The sequence below is a fragment of the Sceloporus occidentalis genome, unplaced genomic scaffold (assembly GCF_023333645.1).
Source record: "Sceloporus occidentalis isolate IW3139 unplaced genomic scaffold, rSceOcc1.0.p SCAF_284, whole genome shotgun sequence".
In the NCBI taxonomy this organism is placed as follows: domain Eukaryota; kingdom Metazoa; phylum Chordata; class Lepidosauria; order Squamata; family Phrynosomatidae; genus Sceloporus; species Sceloporus occidentalis.
In genome coordinates, this window is record NW_028317264.1 from 818,965 (window position 1) to 846,471 (window position 27,507).

A 27,507-nucleotide genomic window follows, 5' to 3' on the forward strand; every position below is an offset into this window, starting at 1 on the left:
TATATATAATTATCAGATGCTTGTCCAGTAAATAAAGTTTAATTTAGAATATACAAAACTTTTATTGGGTCTTCGGCCGTATCCACGACCAGCGGGTGAAACTTTACAAATGCGTTTTAATACAAAACAATGTTAATAAACTCATCCCCCCCCCCCCCCCCCCACAAAAACCGGATGCTTTGTACGCAGAGATTAGCGCTCAGGGGCTGGAAACCGAATTCACTTTCTTCTGCTGGAAAAACTGCAGGAAAAGAGACAAAAAGAAGCTGGGTCTGGAAAATGATTTCCTTCCAGGGTGAATCGTTCCGGCTCTCAGAGGGCCGGGTTTGATGCCGAGTTGATTTTGTGTATTACGGCACCCGGTTTCAATACCCCCCCCGAAGCCCCCCCCCCCTCCCCAGGGACGCACCGCGGGCCGACGAGCGCGAACATCCATACAGAAGCGTTACCTTCCGAACAGCTGCAAAGGCCGCCCCGAACGCCGGCTTCACCTGGGTGCTGCTCCGGATCCACTGGGGCAACTTTCCCAGGATGGCGGGGCGAGAGTATCTGTGGTCAAGCAGCACTATGCTGGCGTAATCTCCACGGTGCCGGATCGCTCGCCCTACAAAAGGATTACATGAGAGGCAACATTCTACAGGTCTGGTACTTCGCATATCCATTGTCGGTGATATAATAAAGGGGAACCCCCACTAATTTTGAGGTTTTACAGACCACCTCAGCTCGGTGTGCCTATTCGAACACGGAAAATCACCCCAAATATCACATGACTGACAATGTGATATGTCAATCGCCCTGAACCTTCCCCGCAGCCCGGGTACTTACCGATGGACTGATTCACAGCTTTCATGCACAGGTTCTCAACGAGGACTCTTCCTGCAGACACGCCGTCTGTTTTGGGCTGGAAAATGTGAAAGTTCCATCACCATCTTAGACCTGAGCTTAGATTTTATGTGAAGCGGCCAGATGAGGGTTGAGCTACAGCCCCCAAAAACCATTGACAGAGCCGAATCTCCAACCCATAATCTACTTGACTGTGCATTATAAGAGTTAAAAGTCCGTCCCACTTTGCCATGACCCAAGATACTTGTTTTAAATCAGGGGTCCGCAACTCAACCGATTGCCTGTTTGCAGCCTTCGAAGACCGGAGCTGTCCCCCCGCGTTACAACCGATGCTTTGCGCCTACTGCGTGCCTTATTACCAAAGTGTGATCCAGGTAGGACATCTTTTCCTGAAGCTCTGGCGATCGGACGTTGGGATACGGCATGCCCACCATGACCACGCACCTGCGACGGCGAGGAGAGAGGCAGTAAGAAAAGCCAGAGGGCCACCATAGCTGTAGCTAAAAGATGTGAACCTTCCAAGGCGAGTTATAAGGAATTCAGAGCGATCCGACGTACCGGCCCAAATCATCGGAGAAGTTAATCCCTTCGCTCATTTTTCCTCCGACGACGGAAAACAGCAAAGCCCCGGTGAGAGGTCCCCCCGACTGGCCGCAGTTCTATCAGCGGAGGAAAAAAAAAGTTCAAAATGTTACTTTTTAATCCTGGTTATGAAAATAGTGCCTCGGATCTTTATTTATCGCCCTTTGTGGCTCTGCAGCATCGTCAAACCTTGATGCATCTGGAATACTCGGCCAGAACCTGATCCACTTGGCTTGCCTTCTTCGGCTCCTGGTATATCTGTAACATAAATCGGTAAACCCAATGACACCTCTGGCGTTTGACCCGTCCCGAGTTCATACTTTCTTCGGATCTGAAGTGTCCAAAGCAACTCGGTACGAAAAAAGACCCTCGGCTCAGCCAGACGCCTCTCGCTGACCTTCTTCTTCGCTGCCAGGCGCTTCAGCAGCCCAGTCTTCTCCCAGTGACCCTGCGCCTTCTTCTGGTACTCGTAAGAAGGAAAGAAGCAGACGATTCCTCCCGGGACCACGTTACACAGGTTCGTGAGAACTCGGCCTGTCTCGTCCATCTTCGGGGGAAAAAAAAGAGAATCATTACTTTCAAAGGGCCGCCAAAGGGCCGCCAAAGGGCCGACGTAAGCTTATTCAGCAGTATAGTAACTGGAGACAAAAACAGATGCCGGCATTCATATTGTCCTCACAAAGCCTGGGGTGGGATACATACTGTCCCTGGGGGGTACCTACCATCTCGGGCAAATCTCGCTTTTGATAAGTGAATTCCAGCTGCTGATTGGTCGGCCCGTTACAAAGCACTATGGGAAGTATGTTTTCAGGAGGAATCACATGCCCTAAATAAAAAAGATAAATACACAGTGTTTACGAATCAGATCCAACGGGAAGAAACAAAGATGGAAGAGTGGATATAGAAAGAGGAGATTCTGCAACGCTCCAGATGTTGACGAACTACTACTGCGTAGAGCTCCAGCGTTCTTTGGGAATGACGGACGGCGGTCCCCCCAACAAACGCTGGGAATCACAGGTTGGACACGTCTGGAACGAGGGCCAGCTTACCACAGGAGAACTCCACGATCCTGTCCTCGCTGAGACCGGCCGATATCAACAGCTGCTGCTTAAAATCGGACACCTGGAACAGAAAGACCCCGGTCTGATCGTACACTTTCAGGAGGAGGAACCGCGTCTCGCTACAACAACGGCTGCTAACAATTTATCACGCGGGGGCGAACCTCTGACTGGGATGGAAACGTCATTGTCACACGATAAGCCAAAATTGATCACCCTATTATCGGGTAAAATATCTGGGCGTACCGTGAATGATGCGTCTATTGATGAATTTGGTTGCGAAAGCGAAGTCAGCAGAGTAGATGGAACGGCATCTTTAAATTTCTAACTTCGGCTTTTATATGATTTTATATGCCCTGATCCTCTGATTGCTTCGTAGTTTAAATGCCACAGGCGGAGATCCAGCATCCCGTACATTATATAATTATATATATATATATATATATTACTGCATTATATATAGTTTAATACAGTGATGGGAAAAATAAAAATGTTCTGCAGGTAGGACCCCATCCCATGAAATCAACAGCCCTTGATTTTATTAATTAATATTTTATTAATGATGGTTAACTCTTTGCTGTGATAAAGAGCAGCCGGATCCATTTCTCCCGTATACTATTCTATGCAGCTCCCTGGAAGCAGCGTGACATTTAAAGCAATTTAAAATGTGGCATTTTCCCCGCATTCCGTATGAAATTTCGTTTTCGCAGGAAAAATACATTGTTGGTTATACCGATACGGGGTGCTGGAAATCATTCGATCGGAAGGCTAATGTTTTTGTGCGGTGTGGAAAGGCAATCATAAATGTACATTATGGAACCGGAGAGAGCTTTATATATTTATATATTTCAGGAGCCTTTTGATGGGGAAACATCTCAGGGACCAACGAACAGGTCAGAGGAGGACTACGGGCTGAGGATCCTTCTGAAAACACGGTGTTATTTGAGGTCTTTTAGGGTTGAAGTTCGGTAAAGGAGTTCATGTTCGCCTTACAAGCAGGGCAGTTAAGGAAAATTCAGTGCCAAGAAAGCAATAATAAGGGGCATTCAGTACCCAGTAAGGATGGATGCGATGAACGATTTCCCTTCCCAGTAAGGGCTGTAGAGATGAATGATTCACTTCCCAGTAAGGGAATCACTGTCCAATTACAGCAGAGCTCTACAGCATTCAGTACCCAGTAAGGGTGAATAAAAATAGGGCGGTTGAGATAAGGCTTTCAGTGCCCATAATGGATGGTTAAGATGAATAATTAACTTCCCAGTAAGTGCTGTGAAGATTAATAATTTACCCCCAGTAAGGGCTGTAAAGATGAATGATTCATTTCCCAGTAAGGGCTGTAAAGATGAATGATTCACTTCCCAGTAAGGGCTGTAAAGATGAATGATTCACTTCCCAGTAAGGGCTGTTAAGATGAATGATTCACTTCCCAGTAAGGGCTGTTAAGATGAATGATTCACTTCCCAGTAAGGGCTGTAAAGATGAATGATTCACTTCCCAGTAAGGGAATCACTGTCCAATTACAGCAGAGCTCTACAGCATTCAGTACCCAGTAAGGGTGAATAAAAATAGGGCGGTTGAGATAAGGCTTTCAGTGCCCATAATGGATGGTTAAGATGAATAATTAACTTCCCAGTAAGTGCTGTGAAGATTAATAATTTACCCCCAGTAAGGGCTGTAAAGATGAATGATTCATTTCCCAGTAAGGGCTGTAAAGATGAATGATTCACTTCCCAGTAAGGGCTGTAAAGATGAATGATTATCCCGACATAAACTGGGAAACCGAGACCTGTGAATCTCATAAAGGAAACCGGTTTCTGACTATAAGTAAGGATAATTATCTGTCCCAAATGGTACAGGACCCGACCAGAGGGGGCGCCCTACTGGACTTAATATTAACCAACAGACCTGACAGAGTAACTAATGTGCAGGTCAGGGGACATCTAGGAAATAGTGATCACAATATGATGCATTATAACTTGTCCTTCAATAAGGGAACTCTTAGAGGAGCCACAAGAACTATGCACTTTAGGAGGGCAAAGTTTGATCAACTAAGAGAAGCCCTTAACACTGTAAATTGGGAAAATGTCCTCAAAAACAAGAGTACAGACGCTCAATGGGAGATTTTTAAGAATATCTTAAATTCTCACTGTGAAAGGTACATACCGTATGGGAATAAAAGAGTCAGGAACAAGAGAAAACCAATGTGGATAAATAAAAATGTAAAGGGGGCAATAAATGGCAAAAAAAAGGCATTTAAGCTACTAAAACAGGAAGGCAGTGAGGAAGCACTAAAAAGCTATCGGGAAAAAAATAAAATATGTAAAAATCAGATAAAAGCAGCAAAATTGGAGACAGAAAAACTCATTGCCAAAGAGAGTAAAACAAACCCCAAAATGTTCTTTAACTATATAAATAGTAAAAAGGTTAACAATGAAAGCGTTGGCCCCTTAAAAAGTAATGAGGGAGAAGTTATAGACGGGGATCAGGAAAAAGCTAATCTATTAAATATATTCTTCTCTGCTGTATTCACAGAGGAAAATGAAATGCCAGGTAATATACAGCAGGATGAGATAAATGCCCCAGTACATGTCGCCTGTCTAACCCAGGAAGAAGTGCAGTGCCGCCTAAAAAAAATCAAAATAGACAAATCACCAGGTCCAGATGGCATTCACCCCCGCGTTCTAAGGGAGTTAAGTAATGTAATAGACAGACCCCTATTTCTAATATTCAAGGACTCTATAGTGACAGGGTCTGTTCCCCAGGACTGGCGCATAGCAAATGTTGTGCCAATATTCAAAAAGGGGACAAAAAGTGACCCGGGGAATTATAGGCCTGTTAGTTTAACTTCTGTTGTGTGTAAACTGTTTGAGGGTTTCCTAAGAGATGCTATTTTGGAGTATCTCAATGAAAATAAGTGTATGACTCCATATCAGCATTGGGTTTACAAGGGATCGGTCCTGTCAAACTAACCTGATCAGCTTTTATGAGGAGGTGAGCTCAGGACCGGATCGGGGTGAATCGCTGGATGTCGTATATCTTGATTTTTCCAAAGCATTTGATACGGTGCCACATAAAAGGCTGGTACATAAAATGAGAATGCTTGGGCTGGGGGAGAATGTGTGTATGTGGGTAAGTAACTGGCTCAGTGATAGGAAACAGAGGGTGGTTATTAATGGTACATACTCTGAGTGGGTGACTGTTGCTAGTGGGGTACCACAGGGGTCAGTTTTGGGTCCTATTCTTTTTAATATATTTATTAATGACCTTGTAGAGGGATTGTATAGTAAAGTATCAATCTTTGCAGACGATACTAAGCTCTGTAACGTGGTTAACACAATAGAGGACAGTGCACGATTACAAATGGATCTGCATAGGTTGGAGGCTTGGGCTGGGATGTGGCAGATGAGGTTCAACACAGATAAATGTAAGGTTATGCACATGGGGAAGAAAAATCCAGGCTGGGAATATGTATTAAATGGGAAAACACTGGGGACGACTGACATGGAAAAGGACTTAGGAGTTTTAGTTAACAGTAAATTTACCTGTAGCAACCAGTGTCAGGCAGCTGCTGCTAAGGCAAATAAAATCATGGGGTGCATCAAAAGGGGCATAGATGCCCACGACAAGGAAATAATTCTACCACTGTACAAGTCACTAGTCAGACCACACATGGAATACTGTGTACAGTACTGGGCACCAGTGTACAAGAAAGATATAGTGGAGCTGGAGAGGGTTCAAAGACGGGCAACCAGAGTAATAAGGGGAATGGGAGGACTACAGTACCCAGAAAGATTATCAGAATTAGGGTTATTTAGTTTGGAAAAAAGACGGCTTAGGGGGGACTTAATAACTATGTATAAATATATAAGGGGACAGTACAGAGATCACTCCCAGGACCTATTTATACCCAGGACTGTATCTATAACAAGGGGACATCCTCTACGGCTGGAGGAAAGAAGGTTTCTACACCAGCACAGACGGGGGTTCTTTACAGTAAGAGCGGTGAGATTATGGAACTCTCTGCCAGAGGAAGTGGTGATGGTAAACTCAATAAAAGAGTTCAAAAGGAGCCTGGACGTGTTTCTTGAAAGCAATAATATTACAAGTTATGGATATTAGATTAATAGGGACAGAACGTTGATCCAGGGATTTATTCTGATTGCCATATTTGGAGTCGGGGAGGAATTTTCCCCCTGGTATGGGGCAATTGGCATCTGCTTCATAAGGGTTTTTTTGCCTTCCTCTGGATCAACACAGTAGGGACACAATATGTATATAGGTTGAACTTGATGGACTTTGGTCTTTTTTCAACCTTATGAACTATGTTACTATGTTACTTCCCAGTAAGGGCTGTTAAGATGAATGATTCACTTCCCAGTAAGGGCTGTTAAGATGAATGATTCACTTCCCAGTAAGGGCTGTAAAGATGAATGATTCACTTCCCAGTAAGGGAATCACTGTCCAATTACAGCAGAGCTCTACAGCATTCAGTACCCAGTAAGGGTGAATAAAAATAGGGCGGTTGAGATAAGGCTTTCAGTGCCCATAATGGATGGTTAAGATGAATAATTAACTTCCCAGTAAGTGCTGTGAAGATTAATAATTTACCCCCAGTAAGGGCTGTAAAGATGAATGATTCATTTCCCAGTAAGGGCTGTAAAGATGAATGATTCACTTCCCAGTAAGGGCTGTAAAGATGAATGATTCACTTCCCAGTAAGGGCTGTTAAGATGAATGATTCACTTCCCAGTAAGGGCTGTTAAGATGAATGATTCACTTCCCAGTAAGGGCTGTAAAGATGAATGATTCACTTCCCAGTAAGGGAATCACTGTCCAATTACAGCAGAGCTCTACAGCATTCAGTACCCAGTAAGGGTGAATAAAAATAGGGCGGTTGAGATAAGGCTTTCAGTGCCCATAATGGATGGTTAAGATGAATAATTAACTTCCCAGTAAGTGCTGTGAAGATTAATAATTTACCCCCAGTAAGGGCTGTAAAGATGAATGATTCATTTCCCAGTAAGGGCTGTAAAGATGAATGATTCACTTCCCAGTAAGGGCTGTTAAGATGAATGATTCACTTCCCAGTAAGGGCTGTAAAGATGAATGATTCACTTCCCAGTAAGAGAATCACTCTCTGATAACAGCAGAGCTGTAAGGAGGTTCCCCACGTAAGATAAAAGGCGTTAGAAGCAGGTCACAGCTCAGCGACGTTGGTTCCGGGATAAACTCCTTACCGGCTGCATGGTCCCTCCAGCAATGATCACAGCGCGGCAGTCCCTGAGGACCTCGGCAAAGTGTACCGCAGGGTTAAGCATCAGGAACTTCAGACTGCTCTGTGCCGCGGTACCTGCAGGGACGAAACAAGATGTCACGGCGAACGTCTCCCGAGAGGAATCATCACATGAGGTTCACGAGTGCTGTCTGAAGACAGCCCAGAGAAATGGCCACCAACTCGGGCACAGCGGGCTTAAAGACACCAAATACTAATCCTGTTAGTCTAAATGACGTGTTCATTATGCTCAAGACTTGAACGCTATTTAAGGCTAACAATGCCTTCTTTGGAACTATTTGCATTAAAAAAAAAAACAGCATTTACATCGGATTCAGCCAAATTAACATTATTTATCGCTGTGATGACAGTCCGAATGCAGAGGAACACAGAGTCGGAGAACACACCTTGTAGCTGGACGATGACTCTGCCATCTTGGTTGGTGTTGGTCAACGAGGCCAAGAACCCCTCGATCTGCATGAGCGGAGACGCGGTACGAACCTGGCCATTGTCACTGTTCTCCTGAGGAGCCTCGGGGACAGAAGCAGCGGCTGCTGGGGAGGAATAAGACAGAAACGTCCCCTTTGAGATGAAACTATTCTCTGAAACCTTCAAGTGCTAAATGATTCATTGTTTACTCTGCCCTTATAGCGAAGAATTGCACTTGGACATGTGGCAAGTGCCTCTAGACCCCACAGCCCCAAGGATTAGGGCCATCAGTACTGGACTTCAACGTGATACTGGCCCCCGAGAGATAGAAGTCCTCTGTTACAGTTTGACATTGACCCAGCGTGCAAGATCCATGCATTCCTCGTACCCCCTCCTCGAGTCCTTTGGCTAAGATCTTGAAGGAACTGCTGAAGTCCTTTGGGCTTCTGGCTTTCGTGGCTGGGAAGGGCGACCTCCGTTCCTCTGAACTTCTCCATGAACCCAAAAAGCTTTCGAAACAAGAAGGTTACAGAAAGGGCTTTATCATCTAAACTGAGCCGTAAAATGCCAATTACTGAAAAAAAAACAGAATCTTCCGGGTTTTTTAAAAAAAAAATATTCTTTGAATATATTTGGTTTCCCTTTATTTATTTGTTTTTTTTTATTTTGACATAAAGCTGCATCGCCTTAACTTTGACTTCTCCACACTAGATCAGTTTCCCTTTCTTTGTTTTGAAGAGGTAATATTTAAACTACTTTTGGGCCGTTCATAAAACACATGTTGTTAGAGAGTAATTTCTGTTTTATCGGGTTCTCCTCGGTTGATGAATTTAAGGACGCGTGTCCTTCCACCGACCTTCATACCGAGCGTAACGCAGTCGGATTTAGCTCCCCGATAACGATAATAATACGTTTCCCGTAACTATATGTCTTATAATTAAAATGAAAGGATGTCGCAAACTTGGCATCTCTGAGTACTTTTTCTCTACTGCTTTTCTCTGACTATTTCAACATGCTTAAAGTTTTCTCCCAGAGCACAACCCCCAGCGCTGTATACAGTAATATAACCCCCCAGTGCTGTATACAGTAATATAACCACCCAGTGCTGTATACAGTAATATAACCCCCCAGTGCTGTATACAGTAATACCCCCAGCGCTGTATACAGTAATATAACCCCCCCAGAGCTGTATACAGTAATATAACCCCCCAGAGCTGTATACAGTAATATAACCCCCCAGAGCTGTATACAGTAATATAACCCCAGCGCTGTATACAGTAATACCCCCAGCGCTGTATACAGTAATATAACCCCCAGTGCTGTATACAGTAATATAACCCCCCCAGAGCTGTATACAGTAATATAACCCCCCAGAGCTGTATACAGTAATATAACCCCCCAGAGCTGTATACAGTAATATAACCCCAGCGCTGTATACAGTAATATAACCCCCAGCGCTGTATACAGTAATATAACCCCCCAGAGCTGTATAGTAATATAACCCCCAGCGCTGTATACAGTAATATAACCCCCAGCGCTGTATACAGTAATATAACCCCCCAGCGCTTTATACAGTAATATAACCCCCCAGCGCTGTATACAGTAATATAACCCCCAGCACTGTATATAGTAATATAACCCCCACCGCTGTATACAGTAATACCCCCAGCGCTGTATACAGTAATATAACCCCCAGTGCTGTATACAGTAATATAACCCCCCCAGAGCTGTATACAGTAATATAACCCCCCAGAGCTGTATACAGTAATATAACCCCCCAGAGCTGTATACAGTAATATAACCCCAGCGCTGTATACAGTAATATAACCCCCAGCGCTGTATACAGTAATATAACCCCCCAGAGCTGTATAGTAATATAACCCCCAGCGCTGTATACAGTAATATAACCCCCAGCGCTGTATACAGTAATATAACCCCCCAGCGCTTTATACAGTAATATAACCCCCCAGCGCTGTATACAGTAATATAACCCCCAGCACTGTATATAGTAATATAACCCCCACCGCTGTATACAGTAATACCCCCAGCGCTGTATACAGTAATATAACCCCCAGTGCTGTATACAGTAATATAACCCCCCCAGAGCTGTATACAGTAATATAACCCCCCAGAGCTGTATACAGTAATATAACCCCCCAGAGCTGTATACAGTAATATAACCCCAGCGCTGTATACAGTAATATAACCCCCAGCGCTGTATACAGTAATATAACCCCCCAGAGCTGTATAGTAATATAACCCCCAGCGCTGTATACAGTAATATAACCCCCAGCGCTGTATACAGTAATATAACCCCCCAGCGCTTTATACAGTAATATAACCCCCCAGCGCTGTATACAGTAATATAACCCCCAGCGCTGTATACAGTAATATAACCCCCAGCGCTGTATACAGTAATATAACCCCCCAGCGCTGTATACAGTAATAACCCAATAAACTCCCTTTATTTGTGACTTTCTCTGCTTAAACTCCAGACTAAGCTCATTCTTTATAGCAGCTCATTCTTGCTCAATAGAACTTTCATCAGTCAGAGTGTCCGGATGAGTGATTAAGACTGAGCCATTCAGTTGTTTCCCACAGGCAGTATGATAAGGAGTCGCTGTGTTTGTCTAGTAGATCGGGGGTCAGATAACAGAGCGAGAACTCAATCGCTGAAACTATGATACTAGTGAAGGTGGGAGCTCCCCTTTAATATGAGGGAATTAGCTGAAGTAAATGGAAGTAGAAATGTGTGTGAATGATCTGACATGTAATCCCGAAGGCTTCATAATATCCCCCAGGTCTCACCTTCCTGCTGATCATGCTCTTTGCACAGTATTTCTGCACCTGGGTAACAAAACAGACAGAAAAGACTAAAAAAAAAATGCAAACGTGATATTCAGCAGGAGAAAAACAACCCCACGAGACTCGTATCAACATAAAGCCGAGGGAATTACCCCCCCCCCCAATACTAGGGCATTTATACAGAATTGTGGAAAGCAGAACATTTGAGGAGCCGCACGTCTTAGTAGCCATTACGGTGCTTTTTTATCCTGATCCATAACATTTATGAGCCCACGTTAAAATTATACAGCTCTTGGCTAGCAGGATTCCAGCATTTACTACTGGATCTAGAGAAGAAAAATATATGTCGTAAAAATATTCACTACCATTCAAAGGTTTGGGGTCACCCAGCTGTTTCCATGGAAAACAAGGACATTTCTGACTGTAACATAATTACTAAAGGGTTTTCTAACGATCAATTATCCTTTTAAACTTCAACTTGGATCAGCGAACACAACGTGCCATTGGAACACAGGAGTGATGGGAGTGATAAAGGGCCATTGGAACACAGGAGTGATGGGAGTGATAAACGGCCATTGGAACACAGCAGTGATGGGAGTGATAAAGGGCCGTTGGAACACAGGAGCTATTGAAGTGATAAAGGGCCATTGGAACACAGGAGTGATGGGAGTGATAAACGGCCATTGGAACACAGCAGTGATGGGAGTGATAAAGGGCCGTTGGAACACAGGAGCTATTGAAGTGATAAAGGGCCATTGGAACACAGGAGTGATGGGAGTGATAAAGGGCCGTTGGAACACAGGAGCTATTGAAGTGATAAAGGGCCATTGGAACACAGGAGTGATGGGAGTAATAAAGGGCCATTGGAACACAGGAATGATGGGAGTGATAACGGGCCGTTGGAACACAGGAGTGATGGGAATGATAAAGGGCCATTGGAACACAGGAGTGATGTTAGTGATAAAGGGCCGTTGGAACACAGGAGTGATGGGAGTGATAAAGGGCCGTTGGAACACAGAAGTGATGGGAGGGATAAAGGGCCATTGGAACACAGGAGTGATGGGAGTGATAAAGGGCCATTGGAACACAGGAGTGATGGGAGTGATAAAGCTCCATTGGAACACAGGAGTGATGGGAGTGATAAAGCTCCATTGGAACACAGGAGTGATGGGAGTGATAAAGGGCTATTGGAACACAGGAGTGATGGGAGTGATAAAGGGCTATTGGAACACAGGAGTGATGGGAGTGATGGGGCCTCTGTACGCCTATGAACAGATTCCATTAAAAATCAGCCGTTTCCAGCTACAATAGTCATTTACAATATTAACCCCGCCTGCGCTGGATTTTTGATCCATTTCATGTTATTTTATTGGACAAAATTTGGTTTTCTTTCACAAACAAGAACATTTCTAAGTGACCCCAAACTTTTAGACAGTCGTGTACATTGCAGAAACGGGATGATGATGTCCCTTTGGAACGGTAGCGTACGTTCCTGAAGTGCATGAATCACTTGGATTGATCAATTTTCAGCTTAAACAAAAAAAGATTGTATCGCTCTCCCAAAAATAAACTGTGCACCGAAAATGATGGATCTTACCTTGAAGAGATTGATGTTGTCTATCTGGCTATGAAACAGAAAGTCGTTGATGGATTTTAGAGAGGTACCTAGGATTTAAAAAGATTCAGCGCTGACCTTAATAACAAAAGCACATGAAAAGCTACAAATTTGTCCCATTAAAGGGCAAATTTACGCAAGCCGTACGTCAAAAGCAAAGCACGACGAAGGGAATGGGGGAGGAACCGTTAAGAACATAAAAGTATTTCTCGCGTGGCCCCGGACATGAATTATTAAATTAGACCAATTTCAAAAATGTTAAATTCTGGGAATTTTGAGAGAATTTGTGTTTTTGTTCCTAAATTCCATGTACGAAGGCTTATGTACTCGCATACTCATGTAAATGCTATCAGGACCAAGCTAACCCCGGCCCTATAGCTGATCACACCTTACGTCACTTCCGTTTTTATATTGCATACTATTTTAACCCCTTAAGGACAACGGGTTGTCCTCAAACCCATTGATGATAATGCGTTGCACATTGGGCTTTGTCGTGAAGGGGTTAATAATATTATTTTTATTTCCATTATTTATAGTGTTGTTATTTTATTTATAAAATGAATATAATATATAAAGGGAACACAGAAAGGATTCAGTCAATGAGTAAGTTCTTCCTAAGCCTTTTTTTTTTTTTACCTCTGGTGGTTGTAAGTGGAACTGCAAGTAAAATCCACAATAAAGCTTAAGACGATGGCCACAAATCAGAGCAGCCCAGAGGGCTAATGCCCTCCTGCCCCCTTTGCCAGCCCTCCCCTGTACAGCCACAAAAAGGGGAGCGTGGCCCTTTAACGCGTCGGCATGGAGGTCTTCCGATCGTCTGCTCACCTTCCTTGGAAACAGGCTGGAGGTTAGGATTCTGCTTCACGTTACCTGCGAATATCAACACAATGATATCAAAACCCCCTCTTAAAGGGAACCGCCTGGGGGTCTGGACTCTCACTGAAAGTACGATCGACATATCGGGATCCGGGACGATGCGGAATCTAACCGATCCCCTTTAATGAAATGTGTTTGATCGAGACCCTAGGCACTTTCTGAACAGACCCTGTGCCCGAGGCTTTCCCCGAGCCGGAGGAAAGCCTATCACGAGGACTAAGATGGATAACATCTCCTGCGCGCCATTTAGCTGGGGGGTGCGGGGGCAAATGCATTTGGGGGGGGGGGATTCTGCAGAATGCACTTTGAATAGTAGGATCCCTATGGAAATTTAAAGTGATCGCAAAGCTATCATATGTGTGCCCTTTAATTTACCAGCCGGGAAAAATAAAAATAAAGCAATCCTATTGGTCGACCTCCCCATCCCCCGGCTTTTCTATCAGCCAACGCATGGATACGCGCCGTAAAATCCGGCAAAAAAAACCTTTCATTTTTCTCCAGACATAAATAATGCAAATAAGCCCATAAAACGTCTTATGTTCTGATCCCGGGAAGAGTCATTTATTTTACACGGCGCGGTACATTTTTATGAAGCGATACATCAGCCGAGTAATCGCAACGAAGGCGGGACGTTCTGATACACGGCCTCGCAAGCCAGATATTTCTATGTTTTCCCTAAAAAAAAAAAAAAAATGTTAAAATTTTTTTTCTAAATCTGCTTAGATTTATAGGCGGAAACTTTAGGGGGAAAAAAAGTCGCCATCTGTCAGGGACGAGCTTGACGCGTGTTGGCAAAACCTTGTAACCCAGATGAACCGGTAGACGCCGGCGCCGCGGGGGTCCGTGCCAGCGATTCACCGGCAGACGCAAAGGCCGTCGAACGATCAGATGGCAACAAATGCTTTCCGATTCCTTATCATAACAAGGGTGTAATAAATAACGCCCTCATTAGCGCAGGGCCAACCATATGGTATAAAAAAAACACTGAAAAATGTTTGTTTATTAATAGCTATAATAAAAGTAGACTGCAAGGGAATCATTTAAGGCCAGGCTTACTAAACCGTGCGAGCGAAGTGGCGTCAGACCCGCTTAACGATTTCACGCGGGTACGAGGCATTTCTTTACGCGTTCCAGGAGACAAAGTGGGGGGCAATTCGTTTTAAAGGGTTGCTCTTTAAGGGTCTCACCTCCGAGCACCTCCACAAACTTCTCCAGCAGGTACAGGATCTGCTTTATATACATCAGGTTTTTGGCTTTCAGGCGGCTTCTGCGAAAGGAGAAGAAACGAGGGTGAGAACAAAGTACCCAACAGTTAACGGGCCAATCCCAATGGGTTTCTCCAGCAAGCTAAGCTTGCCTGGCCCTGTATAATGCATAGGTGAACCAGTGTGATTTTGCCAGTTATACATTATACAACTATACATTACGCAGGGCCAGTACAGCTTAATATTTTTTGCCCCCGAACATGCTACGAACCAGAGGGTCAGATGTTAGCTTAGGAGGTATATTTCGTTACTGAGAGGGTAGTGGATAAGTGGAATAGTTTTGCGGCCGTGGCGGTAGTAACGGAATTAAAGAACAGACAGGATAGGCATATGGACTATGCGTATAAAACACAGCCAAGGACAGAAAAAGACTGGGGTCTTACCGCAGGCATAAAAAAAGACTAGACGGGCTAGTCAAAAAAAGGCTTATTATACGTTAACTTATTGCATTTAAATGCCCATTATATCTGCCCTATTCATGTATGTGACCCTCTATGGCTGCCTGCATATCCCTGCATTAATAATGTATATCACCACAGCATATCTGTATCAGACAGGGCGTTTTATTATTTGCCCCTATATACATTATCCAGGTTGGCAATGCATGTAAGGGTTAAATAACAAACGATTGGAAAAATGACAAAAAATAAATAAAGAGAGGTTTATCTGACGCAGCAGGAATAAGACAGAAAATAAGTAGGGAGCGAGAAAGGAGCGTGTTCAAGAAAAGAGATTACAGAGCAAATTACAGAATCATTACGAGTACCTGTATCGCTTCATGTACTGAGCCAGCTGGGAGTGAGCCTGGCAGAGCTGTAACAGAGAGAGAGAACACTCAGTACCGGGAATAATGGGAGAGACAGAGAAAGAGAGAGGACACTCAGTACCGGGAACAATGAGAGAGAGAAGAGAGAAAGAGAGGAGAAAGAGAGGAGAGAGAGAGAGAGAGAGAGAGAAAGAGAGAGAGAGAGAGAGAGAGAGAGAGAGAAAGAGAGAGAGAGAGAGAGAGAGAGAGAGAGAAAGAGAAAGAGAGAGAAAAAAAGAGAAAGAGAACGGGAGAGAGAGAGAGAGAGAGAAAGAGAGAGAAAAAAAGAGAAAGAGAGAACTGGAGAGAGAGAAAGAGAGAGAATGAGAGTAGAGAGAGAGAAAGAGAGAAAGAGAGAGAGAGAAAGAACGAGAGAGAGAACGAGTGGGAGAGAACGAGAGAGAACGAGAGAGAGAGAGAGAGAGAGTGAGCGAGAAAGAGAGAGTGAGAGAACGAGAGAGAGTGAGAGAACGAGCATGGCATCTGGCCAGAGACACAACACAACCACAGCTTAATCAATTAACGATCTACTGTAGTCAAACTGAATTTGGGGAGGAATAACACCAGGACAATCTTTGCCCCGTCAGATGGTCATAGTAAAGGCGTCACGCAGCAGGCATCACATTTCGGATACTACACACCCAAAGAGCAGAGTACCAGGAGTATAGGCTGAGTCGGATAACGTGGTCTGTTGGACTCTGAGTACCACTCAGACAAGCTCAGCCAGCTACCAGGTGATGTCTGCACTAAAGATAGTATTTGCCGTGCGTACGGATAATACCTGATACATTAGTTGGCCCCTGGGCTTTAATCCTAGCAGGGTTTAGGGCTTTGTCTCATTAATGGATCATCAGACAACAAAACCACTGATCCCTCAGCAATGTTCCCCTCTCTTGTTGATAGGTAGTGGAGTTAGGGTGGAGAGGTGGAGCTAGACAAACACAAGGATATAACTAGCTCTCAGTAGGCTGAGAAAAAGGGCAGGAAATAGGCGGAGTCAAACTCCTCCCACCTGAGGATCAAAGCCCTGCCCCTGAGGATCAGTAATTAGCTGTTTCTGTCCTAGGAAAGTCTACTCTGTAGCCTTTTGGAACAGGAGTCCAACATGAATGATGGTGCCACGTATTTCTTCCAGTGCAAGCAGCATCCTATTCTTTTATGCACAAAAACCAGTGGCATCCAAATCAATGAATGCAAACGTATACATAACTGCCTACATCACACAAAATATCCCAAAATGGGACATTTAAATGTCCCTGACACCTGAACTAAGAAAAATGTAGGTGCAAAAAGGACACCACGTACATTTAAAGGGACCCCGCAGTTATGTGCATTAAAGTACATGTGACGGCTGGAGTGTCCCTATAACACGCAGAACAATTTCATACAAAAAAAACCATGATTTTATTTTGCGGCATAACAAATCTAAATCAGAACAGAAACGTGCAAAAAAAAGAAGTAAAGTGCGGTGCAAATATAACATTTATAAATAAAAAATGATTGATGCACCTAACAGGCTGAGGGTCTCCAGAGACCGCCTAAAAGCCCAGATCTGGTGGGTATTTGTTCTGCCTGACTGCCTCCCGCGCATGCACTAACCAGCCTGCATCTCGCTCGCTGCACACACAAGATGCTGCCGAGCCCAAAATGGAACGTCCTTCATATTTTTTTCACAGCAGCTTCGATGCTTCATAAAAAAAAAACTGAAATACATTTTGCGGCTTTTATTTATATATCCTTTTTATCACCTTGGTAAGTAACGGTCCGTGTCTCCGTCCTTCCCCCGCTCTGCCCTTTATCCCTTAAAGAGAAGTAGTCTACTAGGCCATCTAGATGTATAAAATAGTAGTTTTTCGGTTATTTAGATCTATAAAATAGTTGTTTTTAGGTTATTTGAATCTATAAAATAGTTTTTTGGAGCTAAAAACAATATTCATGTATTCTATTCAGAATCAGATTAAGATTCCAAAGGGGCCCTGAAAAGTATTCCATTCAAGGGCCACACAATTAGATTCACAGCCTAGGGGCTGTGCTGTGTTATGTGTATATATATATATATATATATATACAATATCCAATATCTGCAGCAGGCCGGAACATGTAATTTTATTAATTTGCCTCTTTTGTCCTTGATGGAAATGCCAATCTGTCAGATTATTTAAATGCAAATCAACCAGAAACCGCAGCAACACTGCGGGTTACTGCATTGATACATTAAGAACAAACGCAATTGGTCAAGAAGAATGGCAGAATTTATTCATTCGCCCAGAAAACCAATTATATCTTCATCAAAAATATATTGCTTTTTTTTTTTTTTCCTGAAACGCTACTGGGTATTCTACACCTGCCGGTGAAATCAGCCTCACGTCTCACTGCCTAAAAAGAAAGGGTTAAGCGACTAAGAATATTAAAGTATCGTTTTCTATACGAGACAAGAAAGCGGTAATAAACTGCGTTGAGTAAAACAAATTCAATGTTATGTTAGCCTGGGGTGTATTTTATTTCTACTTATTCACTAAAATTATATATATATTTTTTTTTTATTATTTTTTTTTTAAATTATTATTATTTTTTTTTTTTTTTATGTTTTAGAAATAGGTATGTAAACAGGAAACAGGAAATGCTAACCTGCCAGCATCGAGGACAATCAGCAGGGGGGCAACTTCCTTCAAACTTTATTGCTCCACAAAAGGACAGCAGCAGAGGCCTTACATGAAGGATAGTTAGTCGCCGACAATAAAGCTTAATTGACTATTTATTTGGACCACGACATCTTTCTGGCGTGACGGGCACAACTTTAAATTTGAATGACCTCACCATAAGCCAGCAACAATTTATTACGCTAATGGTATGGCTTTTGAGTTTCAATTATGCTAATTAGCTATTAAACCAACTGTTTTGGGATACGGATTTAGGCAATCGGCAACTGTTAATGTTCTACGTAATCAAACAAAGCCTGTGTTCCTCAGAATTTGGGCAACTCACTAGTAACTGGGGTTTATGCACTAAAGCGGGAGTTGGCAGGAGCATGGTTTTAACTCCCCGACGTCACTATTGAATATGGAGGTTTCCGCAGCAGAAGCTCATTGGGGGGTGGCTCTTCATGATGTATAGGAGCTGAAATCTCCTAGGCTGAAAGTTCTCTCAATATGTAACGCCACGAGAGAATAGGGGTTAAACCATAACCCCTACAACAAACAAAGTCCCCATCACTGTTTTTGGAAGGGATCTTTGGGATTCCCATTTCACCTGATTGAGCTCCAGGGTCAGAGATCTTAATAGATATTCCAGGCATAAATATATTTTGATCCTTACATATGCTGGTAATTAACTATTTTTGACAGACAGGTCGGTGCGTGTAAATGCTGGCAAGTTGAGAGCAGGCTTAGAAATAACATCCAGCATCCAACTTGCTGGAGGTCTTTCTACATTTTCAGTTTCCCGCCAAGATCTGGAACACTTACCTGTGATCCGGATACCTGGGAGCTGTACATGCAGGTAATGGTGTCTATCAAGTTATGGGCTTCATCGATGATGACCACCTGGTCCTTCAGTTTGATTCCTGATGCCTGCCTGGTGGACTCATGGAGTAACGTCTGATAAGGTAAGACCACCAGCTGGGGGAAAAAATACCACCAGCCACTCATTAGCACTCACTTTGGGCTAATTTCCATTTCCACCATTCATCTCCCCATGGCATGCACTTTCCCCTCTTAATGTCAGATCATTTAACATATCACCACCTCTTACCTGGGCAGCAGGTATGGCGTAGCGGCTTGCATAATATGGACAAGCTTTGGCTTCTCGGGCCACTGACACGAGCTGTTCAATGTCCTTCACCTCAACCAAGACCTCATCTCGAAGTAGCTGCATTTGTTCATAGGAGTAATAGGGACACGCAAGCCGGCTCTCCTTCTTCTTCTTCTTCTTTTTCCCTTCTGGCTCCTCAATTTTTTTATCTGAAATTTGAAAGCAGAGTCTATACCATCTCTGTGGACAACCGGGTTGTCTTTAGGAGCTTCTGCTGGACTGACCGAACTCAACCCTTCATTAAAACACTTTAAATATAGATCAGGAAAGGTTTATATGAGTCAAATCAGAAGTGTAAAAGTATCTCAGTATCTCAAGAACCTTCCTCGTTGGGCAAAAGAACGTGACCAGGAGTTTTGACTAAAAAGACCTGAACACCAATTAGTTTGTCCCATAGATCCCCGGCACGCTAAAGCTTCATTGACCCCTGGCTGTTGCAACGATCCCCATCCTCGGGGCCTGGATCCTTCTTCTTTGAGAAGGACCCGGTTGAGTACTGCATTCTCATTGTCCGGCAGCCGCTTTGTGAAACCAGTAGACATCTAACACGGAAAGTTTATCGCCATAAGGCCAAGGTATGTTTTGTAGGAGAGTTGTCGTTTCAGCTCCTTGACTTAACGTCACGTCATGAAGAGCCAACCCCCATTGCAGAAAGAGCTTGGCCAACCATGTATAAAGTATAGTTATCCGTGAAAGTTCTTCAGTCGCCTCACCCATTGCTCTATACATTATGCAGGGCCAGCTCATCCCTTCATAATGAATAGCGGCGTCAAAAGACTAAAACGAAAACTCTCCTTTTAGTGAATAATCCCCAATGCCACCCGGGCCGTTTCACCCTCCTGCGCTTAAAGAAAACAAAGAAAAGTATGATAGCTAAATAAAAAGGGTAAGAAACTGCGTTACCCCCCCTGACCCACCGTATCCATAGAGAAAATTGGCTTTCGCTGCTGTGTCCAAGCCAGATGTTAATTACGTGGCCCTCGCCTTTGGCTAAAAGCAGCTGAAATAACCGTCTGTATTTGCCGAGGCGGCATGAGAAATAATATTCTCGACACCTTCTGAGATTTAACGTGAAAAAGCAAAATATTCGCACGGCTCCATATCATCAATCACAGCCCCGGCGTCCACACAAAAACGCCTTAAAATGCGTTTGTCTGAAGTCCCGAATCGAAAGCTATTTTTAAAAACATTTCAACTCTTTGTGCGCAAAACAAATGACCCGAAAAAAAGGGGTAGCTTGGAGATCCGCAGCTATAAAGTAAACAAAATCACCCCTCTTTGTGCCATTTAATACTTCCCTAGCAGGCAGATTTTTTGAAGAATTAGGATTTTGGAGCAGGATTTTTTTTGGGGGGGGGTTCATAGGCGATATGTAGGGATGGGCACTATGGGCATGGGACCTTTAACTCACCGGTTTTGTTCTTTTGCAGCTCCATGCAGCGATCGTTGATGAGCTGCACCGTTCCGAGGCGACGCACGTCATCGTTCACACACATGTTCTGCGGGCAGAGAAGTCCGTAAGCGTTAGTAATTAGCAACGGGAACCGAAGCCGCTGCTACCTGTAACTTTCATGAGCTATCGACAGGAATATGGTATATTAGAGAATATTACTTCCATATTATCTGAAATGTAAGCGTGAAATTCCGGTATCGATTACTTCCCAGAAAGACACTCGACATTTTTTTTTTTCTATCTACGTCACTAATATCTGGGGATGACTTTTAATAAAAATACAGCGTTTCACTCTGTTAACCCCTTAAACTCGAACGGTTCAATAGAAAATCATCCAGTAAGGCACAGGTTACAGGCCTGGAAATAATCGGGCACTGAAAGCAAGAATTGCTTCCCCTCCATCCATTCGGTAACAGGGTCATTGACTTTCAATGGGATTGACTTCTACAGAAAATGACTCCGTAAGAAACGGTTCAGCCTCGTCGCGAGGACAAAGCGGAACCATTTGTCAGCGCTTTGAAATAACCTTCTGGTAAAAACGACCTTGGATAATAAGATTCTGGCTAATGGCGGACCACGGCCACAAAGTTTACTTAGAAACGTGCAAAACGCTGGCAGTTACCCGGATCGTTAAATAACGAGTGTTAAAGGAAAAACCCCACCATCTTTTTTTTTGTAGTTTTCATATTTGTGAGGTCAAGTAGGTTACTATTTCTGCAACTTTTTGCTACAGATATCACGTTATATATATATATATATATATATATATATATATATATATATATATATTCCAAACCACGACATGACAATAACAAAAGGATCTAAAAGTATCGTGGGAATTCTCCTTTAAAATCGTATCCGGGTTTTAGAATGTTTCAATGAGCTTTTAAAGAGCCGACCGTGCCTGATACGCCGTGGCATCCATTAGTAGGGGTCGCTCCACATTCTGGAGAGATCTGAACTTGACCGGGGAAGGAACATGTAGAAACCTTCGGCATCTTCAAGTATCAGAAAGTTCCGACCACAATGGCAGAAACCATGCATCCAAGTTTCCATTTAGCCGCATAAAGCTCATCTTATATATATTGACAGTCAGCAGTGGAAGGTCTTTGGGTTGCTCACCTGCCTCGATCCCAGAGACACCAGTTTGATCTGCTTGCAGAAAGGGCTCTTCTGGACTTCGTGGACAAACTGCGAGAGCTGCGAATGTGTACGACTGCAGTAATAAACCTGAGACGAAACAAAGGCAGCGGATTACGATGGCGCCGGACGAACATCACCATGTTCAAAACGCGCGATATGCCCAGAATCACCCAACGTATCATCCAAAGGTATCAAACCTTGCGGTTATTAAAATCTTTACCCTCTGCGGATGACTGTAACAGGGCGATGATGTCAGAAGGTAACATGTTGGCTTCTAAAGTGGTTAAATGGCCATCTATTGACTCCTTTAATGCTAATAACTGCTGGTGTCAAGAACATACATGTAGATGGTATGTAGAGCCAAGTAAATGCCTTCAAGGAAACCTTACTTCAGGGGCAGTAGGTTATAACCAAAACCGCTCATATATCCTGATTGCATCTCGTCTATGTTTTTCCTGGCCAAGAGCCTACCATCATATTCTGCCGGGGTATTTTCCTGCCATGTCCTGCTTTCAAGCCACTATGTTCTTATTGCTTTACAGCAAACGTAGTAAATTATTTGTAAGTCCATACTCAAGGTCCTTAGTCGATCAGGACCCAGAAATCCTGTTTATCATCCTGTAGTGAGAGTTATTCTCTCTGTGAATAACTTATGGGGTCATCAAAGCGCTGCATTTCTTTTTTTTTTAATAAAACAATAAAGTCAACACTTTTAGAAAGTTGAGGACATGTTGAAAATAACCCTGGTTTTTAATTATTCAGGCACTTTGCATAACTTTCACATCTGAATGCAAGCTAGTTTCAAGCATGTCATATCAGACTCGACGAGAGTATTTAATATGGAAGCAGAAGTTTTCCAACCTTCGTCACATGCTCCTCTTCCAGATCATCATCTTCTTCCATCCTGCCAAAAAATGAAAAGGAAAAAAAGATATTAAATCTGTATTCTGCTGTGAAATTGAAAACGCTACCAAGCTTTTTCTCTCGTAATCCCTAAGATATGAGCTCCGTGGAGAAATTGGCATTTTGTACCCTAAAAATGAACACTTTCAGCTTTTACCACAGTAACATACCTACTGGTAATTAAACAGAATACATATTAAGCAAGTCAAATATATATATATATATATACACACACATGTATATTTATTTATATATATATATATATATATATATATATATATATATATATATATATATATAGACTATTACTATGAACTAAGAAAGAAAATACAGAATGGGACAGTTCCACATCTTATTATTTTATTTACATTTCTTGTAATTTCACAACTGATCAGCTGGGAAAAGGCATGATGACGGGTCCTTTCTCACTTTTCCTGTTCGTTAATTAGTGGTGCTTCAAACTTATTTTTTGTACCTTTTAAGTGACGTAACCCAAATGCAGAACCTTATGTTTTTTAATGTTGATCACCTTTCTCTTATCTTGTCCAAATCCCTCTAAAAGAAGAAAACCATGTCCTCAAACTATTAATGAATAAAGTAAAATGTTTCTTAGGGTGAAGTCTGCGCAGTAAATGACTATGTGCAAAATATTCCTCATCCCAGAACCTGAATTTGTGGCGGCCCAGATTTATTAGTGTCATACTCTGGTCCTTTCTTGGCTTCCTCATCGCTTTCATATTCTGCGAGAAGCAGCTCTTCCTCTCCATGATCCAAAGCCTGTTCGGCTCCCAAGTCTCCAGAGGCCAACATCTGCTGACTGAGCCGCAGAAGGCGCATTGTCTCATCCTCTTCTTCTCTCTGAGCAAAGAAAAGAAAGCGGCGAAAGAAACCGTTTACACGCAAATACAAATTTAAGAAATAGACAGGTTTTTAAAATGGTAGAGCCCAACACGGCGAGGGAATTTAATCACGAATGCAACAGGCACATAGCTCCTGAATCAAAGACGAGATCAACGGGCGATTAAGGGTCTTTACTGCAGGACCAGATGGTCCGAAGAGGTCTGATGTGCTGTCAGATATGGTCCCAGAGAAGCCAATGTCCTTAGTAGCCAAGGAAGCTATCTCAACAATGACACACGTTGTAATGGCTGTATTATCTTTTTGGGGCGGGCTGGCTTGCACACCATAAACAAAAAAAAGGAAATATTTGCTAACGACATGATCGACTACTTTGCTTTTGATATTTTATATGCCTCCTTTTTTGTCTTCATGATTTATTAACACACATCCTATGTCAAAACCTGCCTTGATTGTCAGTTCCCAGATACTGCACGTCACGGGTCAGGTTGCCATGCTGGCTAGGAAATGCTGCTTCGCTGACGATAACCACTAACATCATATAAGTGCTGCTGAAAACCCATTATGGCGGAACGTTGGCTACTTGCTTTTACACGCCAACATATTTCTTTTTTCTCATGTGTGGGTTCTGCTGCAGTACATGCTTTAGCAGGTAGGTGCATGTCCTTCGCCAGCCTCGTTACGGGAAGCCTTTACTAATTAATTGCCATTAATCGCAATAAGTTCATATTTATCACCTTCCTCTTTGAGGCAAATTTCAGCTGAACGTTGCGGCGTATCTGCTCCAAGCGCTCCTCTCTTTTCTTCCTCCTGCTCTGCTCCTCCTGCGTAAAAAGAAAGTGGTGTTACTATGTTACGAAGCCATTCTAATTTGCCCCTTGTACAACGCTGCGGAATACGGCGGCACTATACAGATCAATATATATATTTTTTTTAAATACAGATTTAAAAGGTATATATTTGGTGAAGAGGGGAGGGAGAGAAATGGCTACCCTTGCTTAATTGCACTTAATTTATATTAAAAAACATAGATAAAATAAAATAAAAGTCCTTCATCTGGCACTAAGCCTGCCTGGATACGTCAGAAAAATACATTCAATTAGCCGAAATCGGGCAATGGAAGGCTTTCTGCTTCGGCTGTTTGAAGTGAGAATTAACGTGGGCTTTTGCTACTTCGGAATATTTGAAGTCATTTCCAAAAAGTGCATCTCTCTTAAGGGAAGTTCACTTCAAAACAGAACTAACGCATTTAATGAAACATTCAGTTTGCAAAAGATAGATTAGAGAAAAAAAGGGGGGGGGGGGTTGGCAGGCGGAATGATCCGCAGCAAGAAACCAAAGCGTGGCGTTGTAGGTCCCCCTGGTGGCAAAAAGTGATGATGTCATCGGAAATATTCTGCGGCGCTCTAAATGGAAATGAAAATTCCACCTTATACTCAATGATGTTGTATTTTTGTAGATTTCTGCGAGCTGCAGCAAGGAGGTCGGGAATGTGATGCGCTTTTCAATGGACCTAAAACTAAAAAATCTGAAACGATGAGCATCTGAGCTTCTTAAATAATGATGTATGGATTTCGTTGTTTGCCTGGTAGTTGTAGGCACTCGCTATAAGATGGGATATGTAAAAAAATATATAATAATTATAATAATAATAAATATTCCAGTGCAATGTCTTTGTAGGTGGTATTATGACCAGATCAATCCAAGGTTCCTATGGAACATGCTACTGGTTGCTATGGTGATAAAACTGCTTTTCAAACTTTGCACCTAATTTTTTTAATAAATTCTACTGAATTGCCCCAATATGAAAGGATTCGTACAGAAAACAAAAGTCTCTGAAATAATATGCCTACGAATACAGGCGAAGGTGTGACTCCCACACCTCCAGAAAGTTTCACGAACCTTGATCCTGTTCTTCGTGTCCATCTGTTCCTTCTTCTGCACAAACTGACTGATCCAGTCCGGCTCCGTAGCCCAGGACTCCGGAGCGGCCCCAGCTGGAGGCACGTCCAATCCCGTCTCCCCGTTCGGCTCTTCCTCTCCTGTGCGCAGGGCTTCGGCTTCCTCTTTCTTCTTCTTTTCTTCAAAGTCTCTGAGCCAAGTCAGGGCTCCGCAGATCAAACTCAGCGACTTTCCCTGTAAATGGGGGGGGAAGACGGCAAGAATACAACGTAAAGTAAGGGCCAACCACAGCCGGTCACGCGCATGCGTCTCGTTGGAACCTCCTGGCCCTTCGATCCCATCAAAGATCTTCTACGAGAGACGTTTTCCAAGCCCTGGCAAAATTCTCCCAAACGGATTCCCTAAGTGCTTTCATTCCTCTTGATTAAAGTCATCAATCCAGGCAGCCCTCTGTCCCTTTTTTTCCTTCTTCATAGTCTGTATACCATACATGCAGGCTATCCTGATTGGTTGAAAAGCTTTGGTGCCATAGCAGCAGAAAAAAAGCCTTTTTAATAATAATCATTGAATTTAAAATGTATGAAATGCTTTATTTTCTTTGACTAACGCTACAGAGCAAGTAAGTGTCGGCACGGTGCACCCCATAACCACTTGGTAAGCGGATCCGAGCACCTAAACCACCCATAGATTACCGGTAATTCTATAGAATTGTGGGTTTTATTATTTTGTGGGACGTAAACGTATTATTTAGAGTTTCCTCAGAGAAAGAAAAATCTTCTCATAGTTATTATAGATAAGTGAAGAGATTCTGAATGTTTCGATGGAACATTTTTTTTCCCGTTTCTTCTATATGTTATGAAAAATCAGACATTATGCTTTAGGTCAGGGGCGTCCAACCTGCGGCCCTCCAGCTGCTGCAGGACTACATCTGCCATACTCCTCAGCCAGCCCCTTAGCATTGTGGGAGATGTAGTCCTGCAGCAGCTGGAGGGCCGCAGGTTGGACGGCCCTGCTTTAGTTCATCACCGATCTCGATCCTCACCGTGCCTGTGGGGCTCTCGAAAATGCCAACCTTCCCAGCATCTAAGGCTCGATAGAGCTCTGTCATGAACTGTTCTTGGATCGGGTACGGCTGATAAGGGAACGGGAACTCGATCGCTTCCGGAGGCTGAATATCCATTCCCTGAAAAAGAATGCGAAAAAGAATATCGATAATAATATTTATTATATAGTATTTCAGAACGTCGATTGTCATATTCACTTCCCAAAAAACTTCATATACTTGTGCTGGTTGCTGACCTTTATTAGGGTCTGCCAGTGTGTATTCAGCGATGCCCCCCTTGGGTAACTGTGATACGAAGAATTATGGGCTATAGTCGGTTGTTGTGGGCAAACGGCCATATTCAACTTGAATAGAAGGTGGCCTAAGGCAAGCACATAGGCCATGTTTTCCAGGACACATATAATTTTTACATATTGCTGACAGGCCCATTTTAAACGCTTCCATAAGTCTTTTCCTTTCTCAGGTTGACCGCACGCTAGCCATTCAACAAGGTAGTTTGCCATCAACAAGTACAGGTGCTGAACGGGTCCAATCCTGAATCATGCCGCTAAGGAAGCAGGCAAGCACACGCGTGTGAAGTCATTCGGCCATCCTGCCTGCCAGAAACATATTACCGTGCCCGTGCCGCATATACAGTACTACTTCATTCCCTGCGATACGACGCCGTGGAATATGACGGCGCTATATAAGTCAATCAATAATTAAATTCTGTTTTGGGGAACTTGAAAGGCCGGCCCTTCCATCATATTTTTCTATACAAGGTTTTTTTATATAGAGGCATCTGGTCGCTGTTAGAAAGAATAAATCCTACATGTTTTATTGATT

The 27,507-nt window shown here is 43.2% G+C and overlaps 1 protein-coding gene across 1 annotated transcript; it reads right to left on the reverse strand.

Moving 5' to 3' along the window:
* Positions 1 to 199: 199 nt before the first annotated feature.
* On the reverse strand, positions 200 to 26,799 carry LOC149275493 (ATP-dependent DNA helicase DDX11-like). Its single transcript, XM_089504700.1, has 27 exons — positions 26,662 to 26,799; positions 25,620 to 25,853; positions 24,455 to 24,541; positions 23,563 to 23,717; positions 23,030 to 23,032; positions 22,818 to 22,860; positions 21,936 to 22,043; positions 20,772 to 20,859; positions 19,301 to 19,509; positions 19,015 to 19,167; positions 15,512 to 15,558; positions 14,668 to 14,747; positions 13,430 to 13,474; positions 12,587 to 12,654; positions 10,993 to 11,031; positions 8,573 to 8,693; positions 8,163 to 8,306; positions 7,721 to 7,833; positions 2,475 to 2,547; positions 2,148 to 2,251; positions 1,823 to 1,972; positions 1,615 to 1,683; positions 1,402 to 1,502; positions 1,203 to 1,287; positions 826 to 901; positions 450 to 604; positions 200 to 241 (listed from the first exon to the last, which is right to left on the reverse strand). Exons 1-27 carry the CDS (start codon positions 26,797 to 26,799, stop codon positions 200 to 202), a joined length of 2,730 nt encoding a protein of 909 aa, XP_089360826.1.
* Between the last annotated feature and the right edge of the window lie 708 nt (positions 26,800 to 27,507).

Excerpts from the sequence above, each read along its gene's own strand:
- LOC149275493 (XM_089504700.1), bottom strand. The coding sequence starts at position 26,799 with ATGGATATTCAGCCTCCGGAAGCGATCGAGTTCCCGTTCCCTTATCAG. Across the intron at positions 1,288-1,401 it reads TTCTCCGATGATTTGGGCCG|GTGCGTGGTCATGGTGGGCA; the intron begins GTACGTCGGATC and ends TCGCCGTCGCAG. Across the intron at positions 605-825 it reads AGCTGTGAATCAGTCCATCG|GGCGAGCGATCCGGCACCGT; the intron begins GTAAGTACCCGG and ends ATCCTTTTGTAG.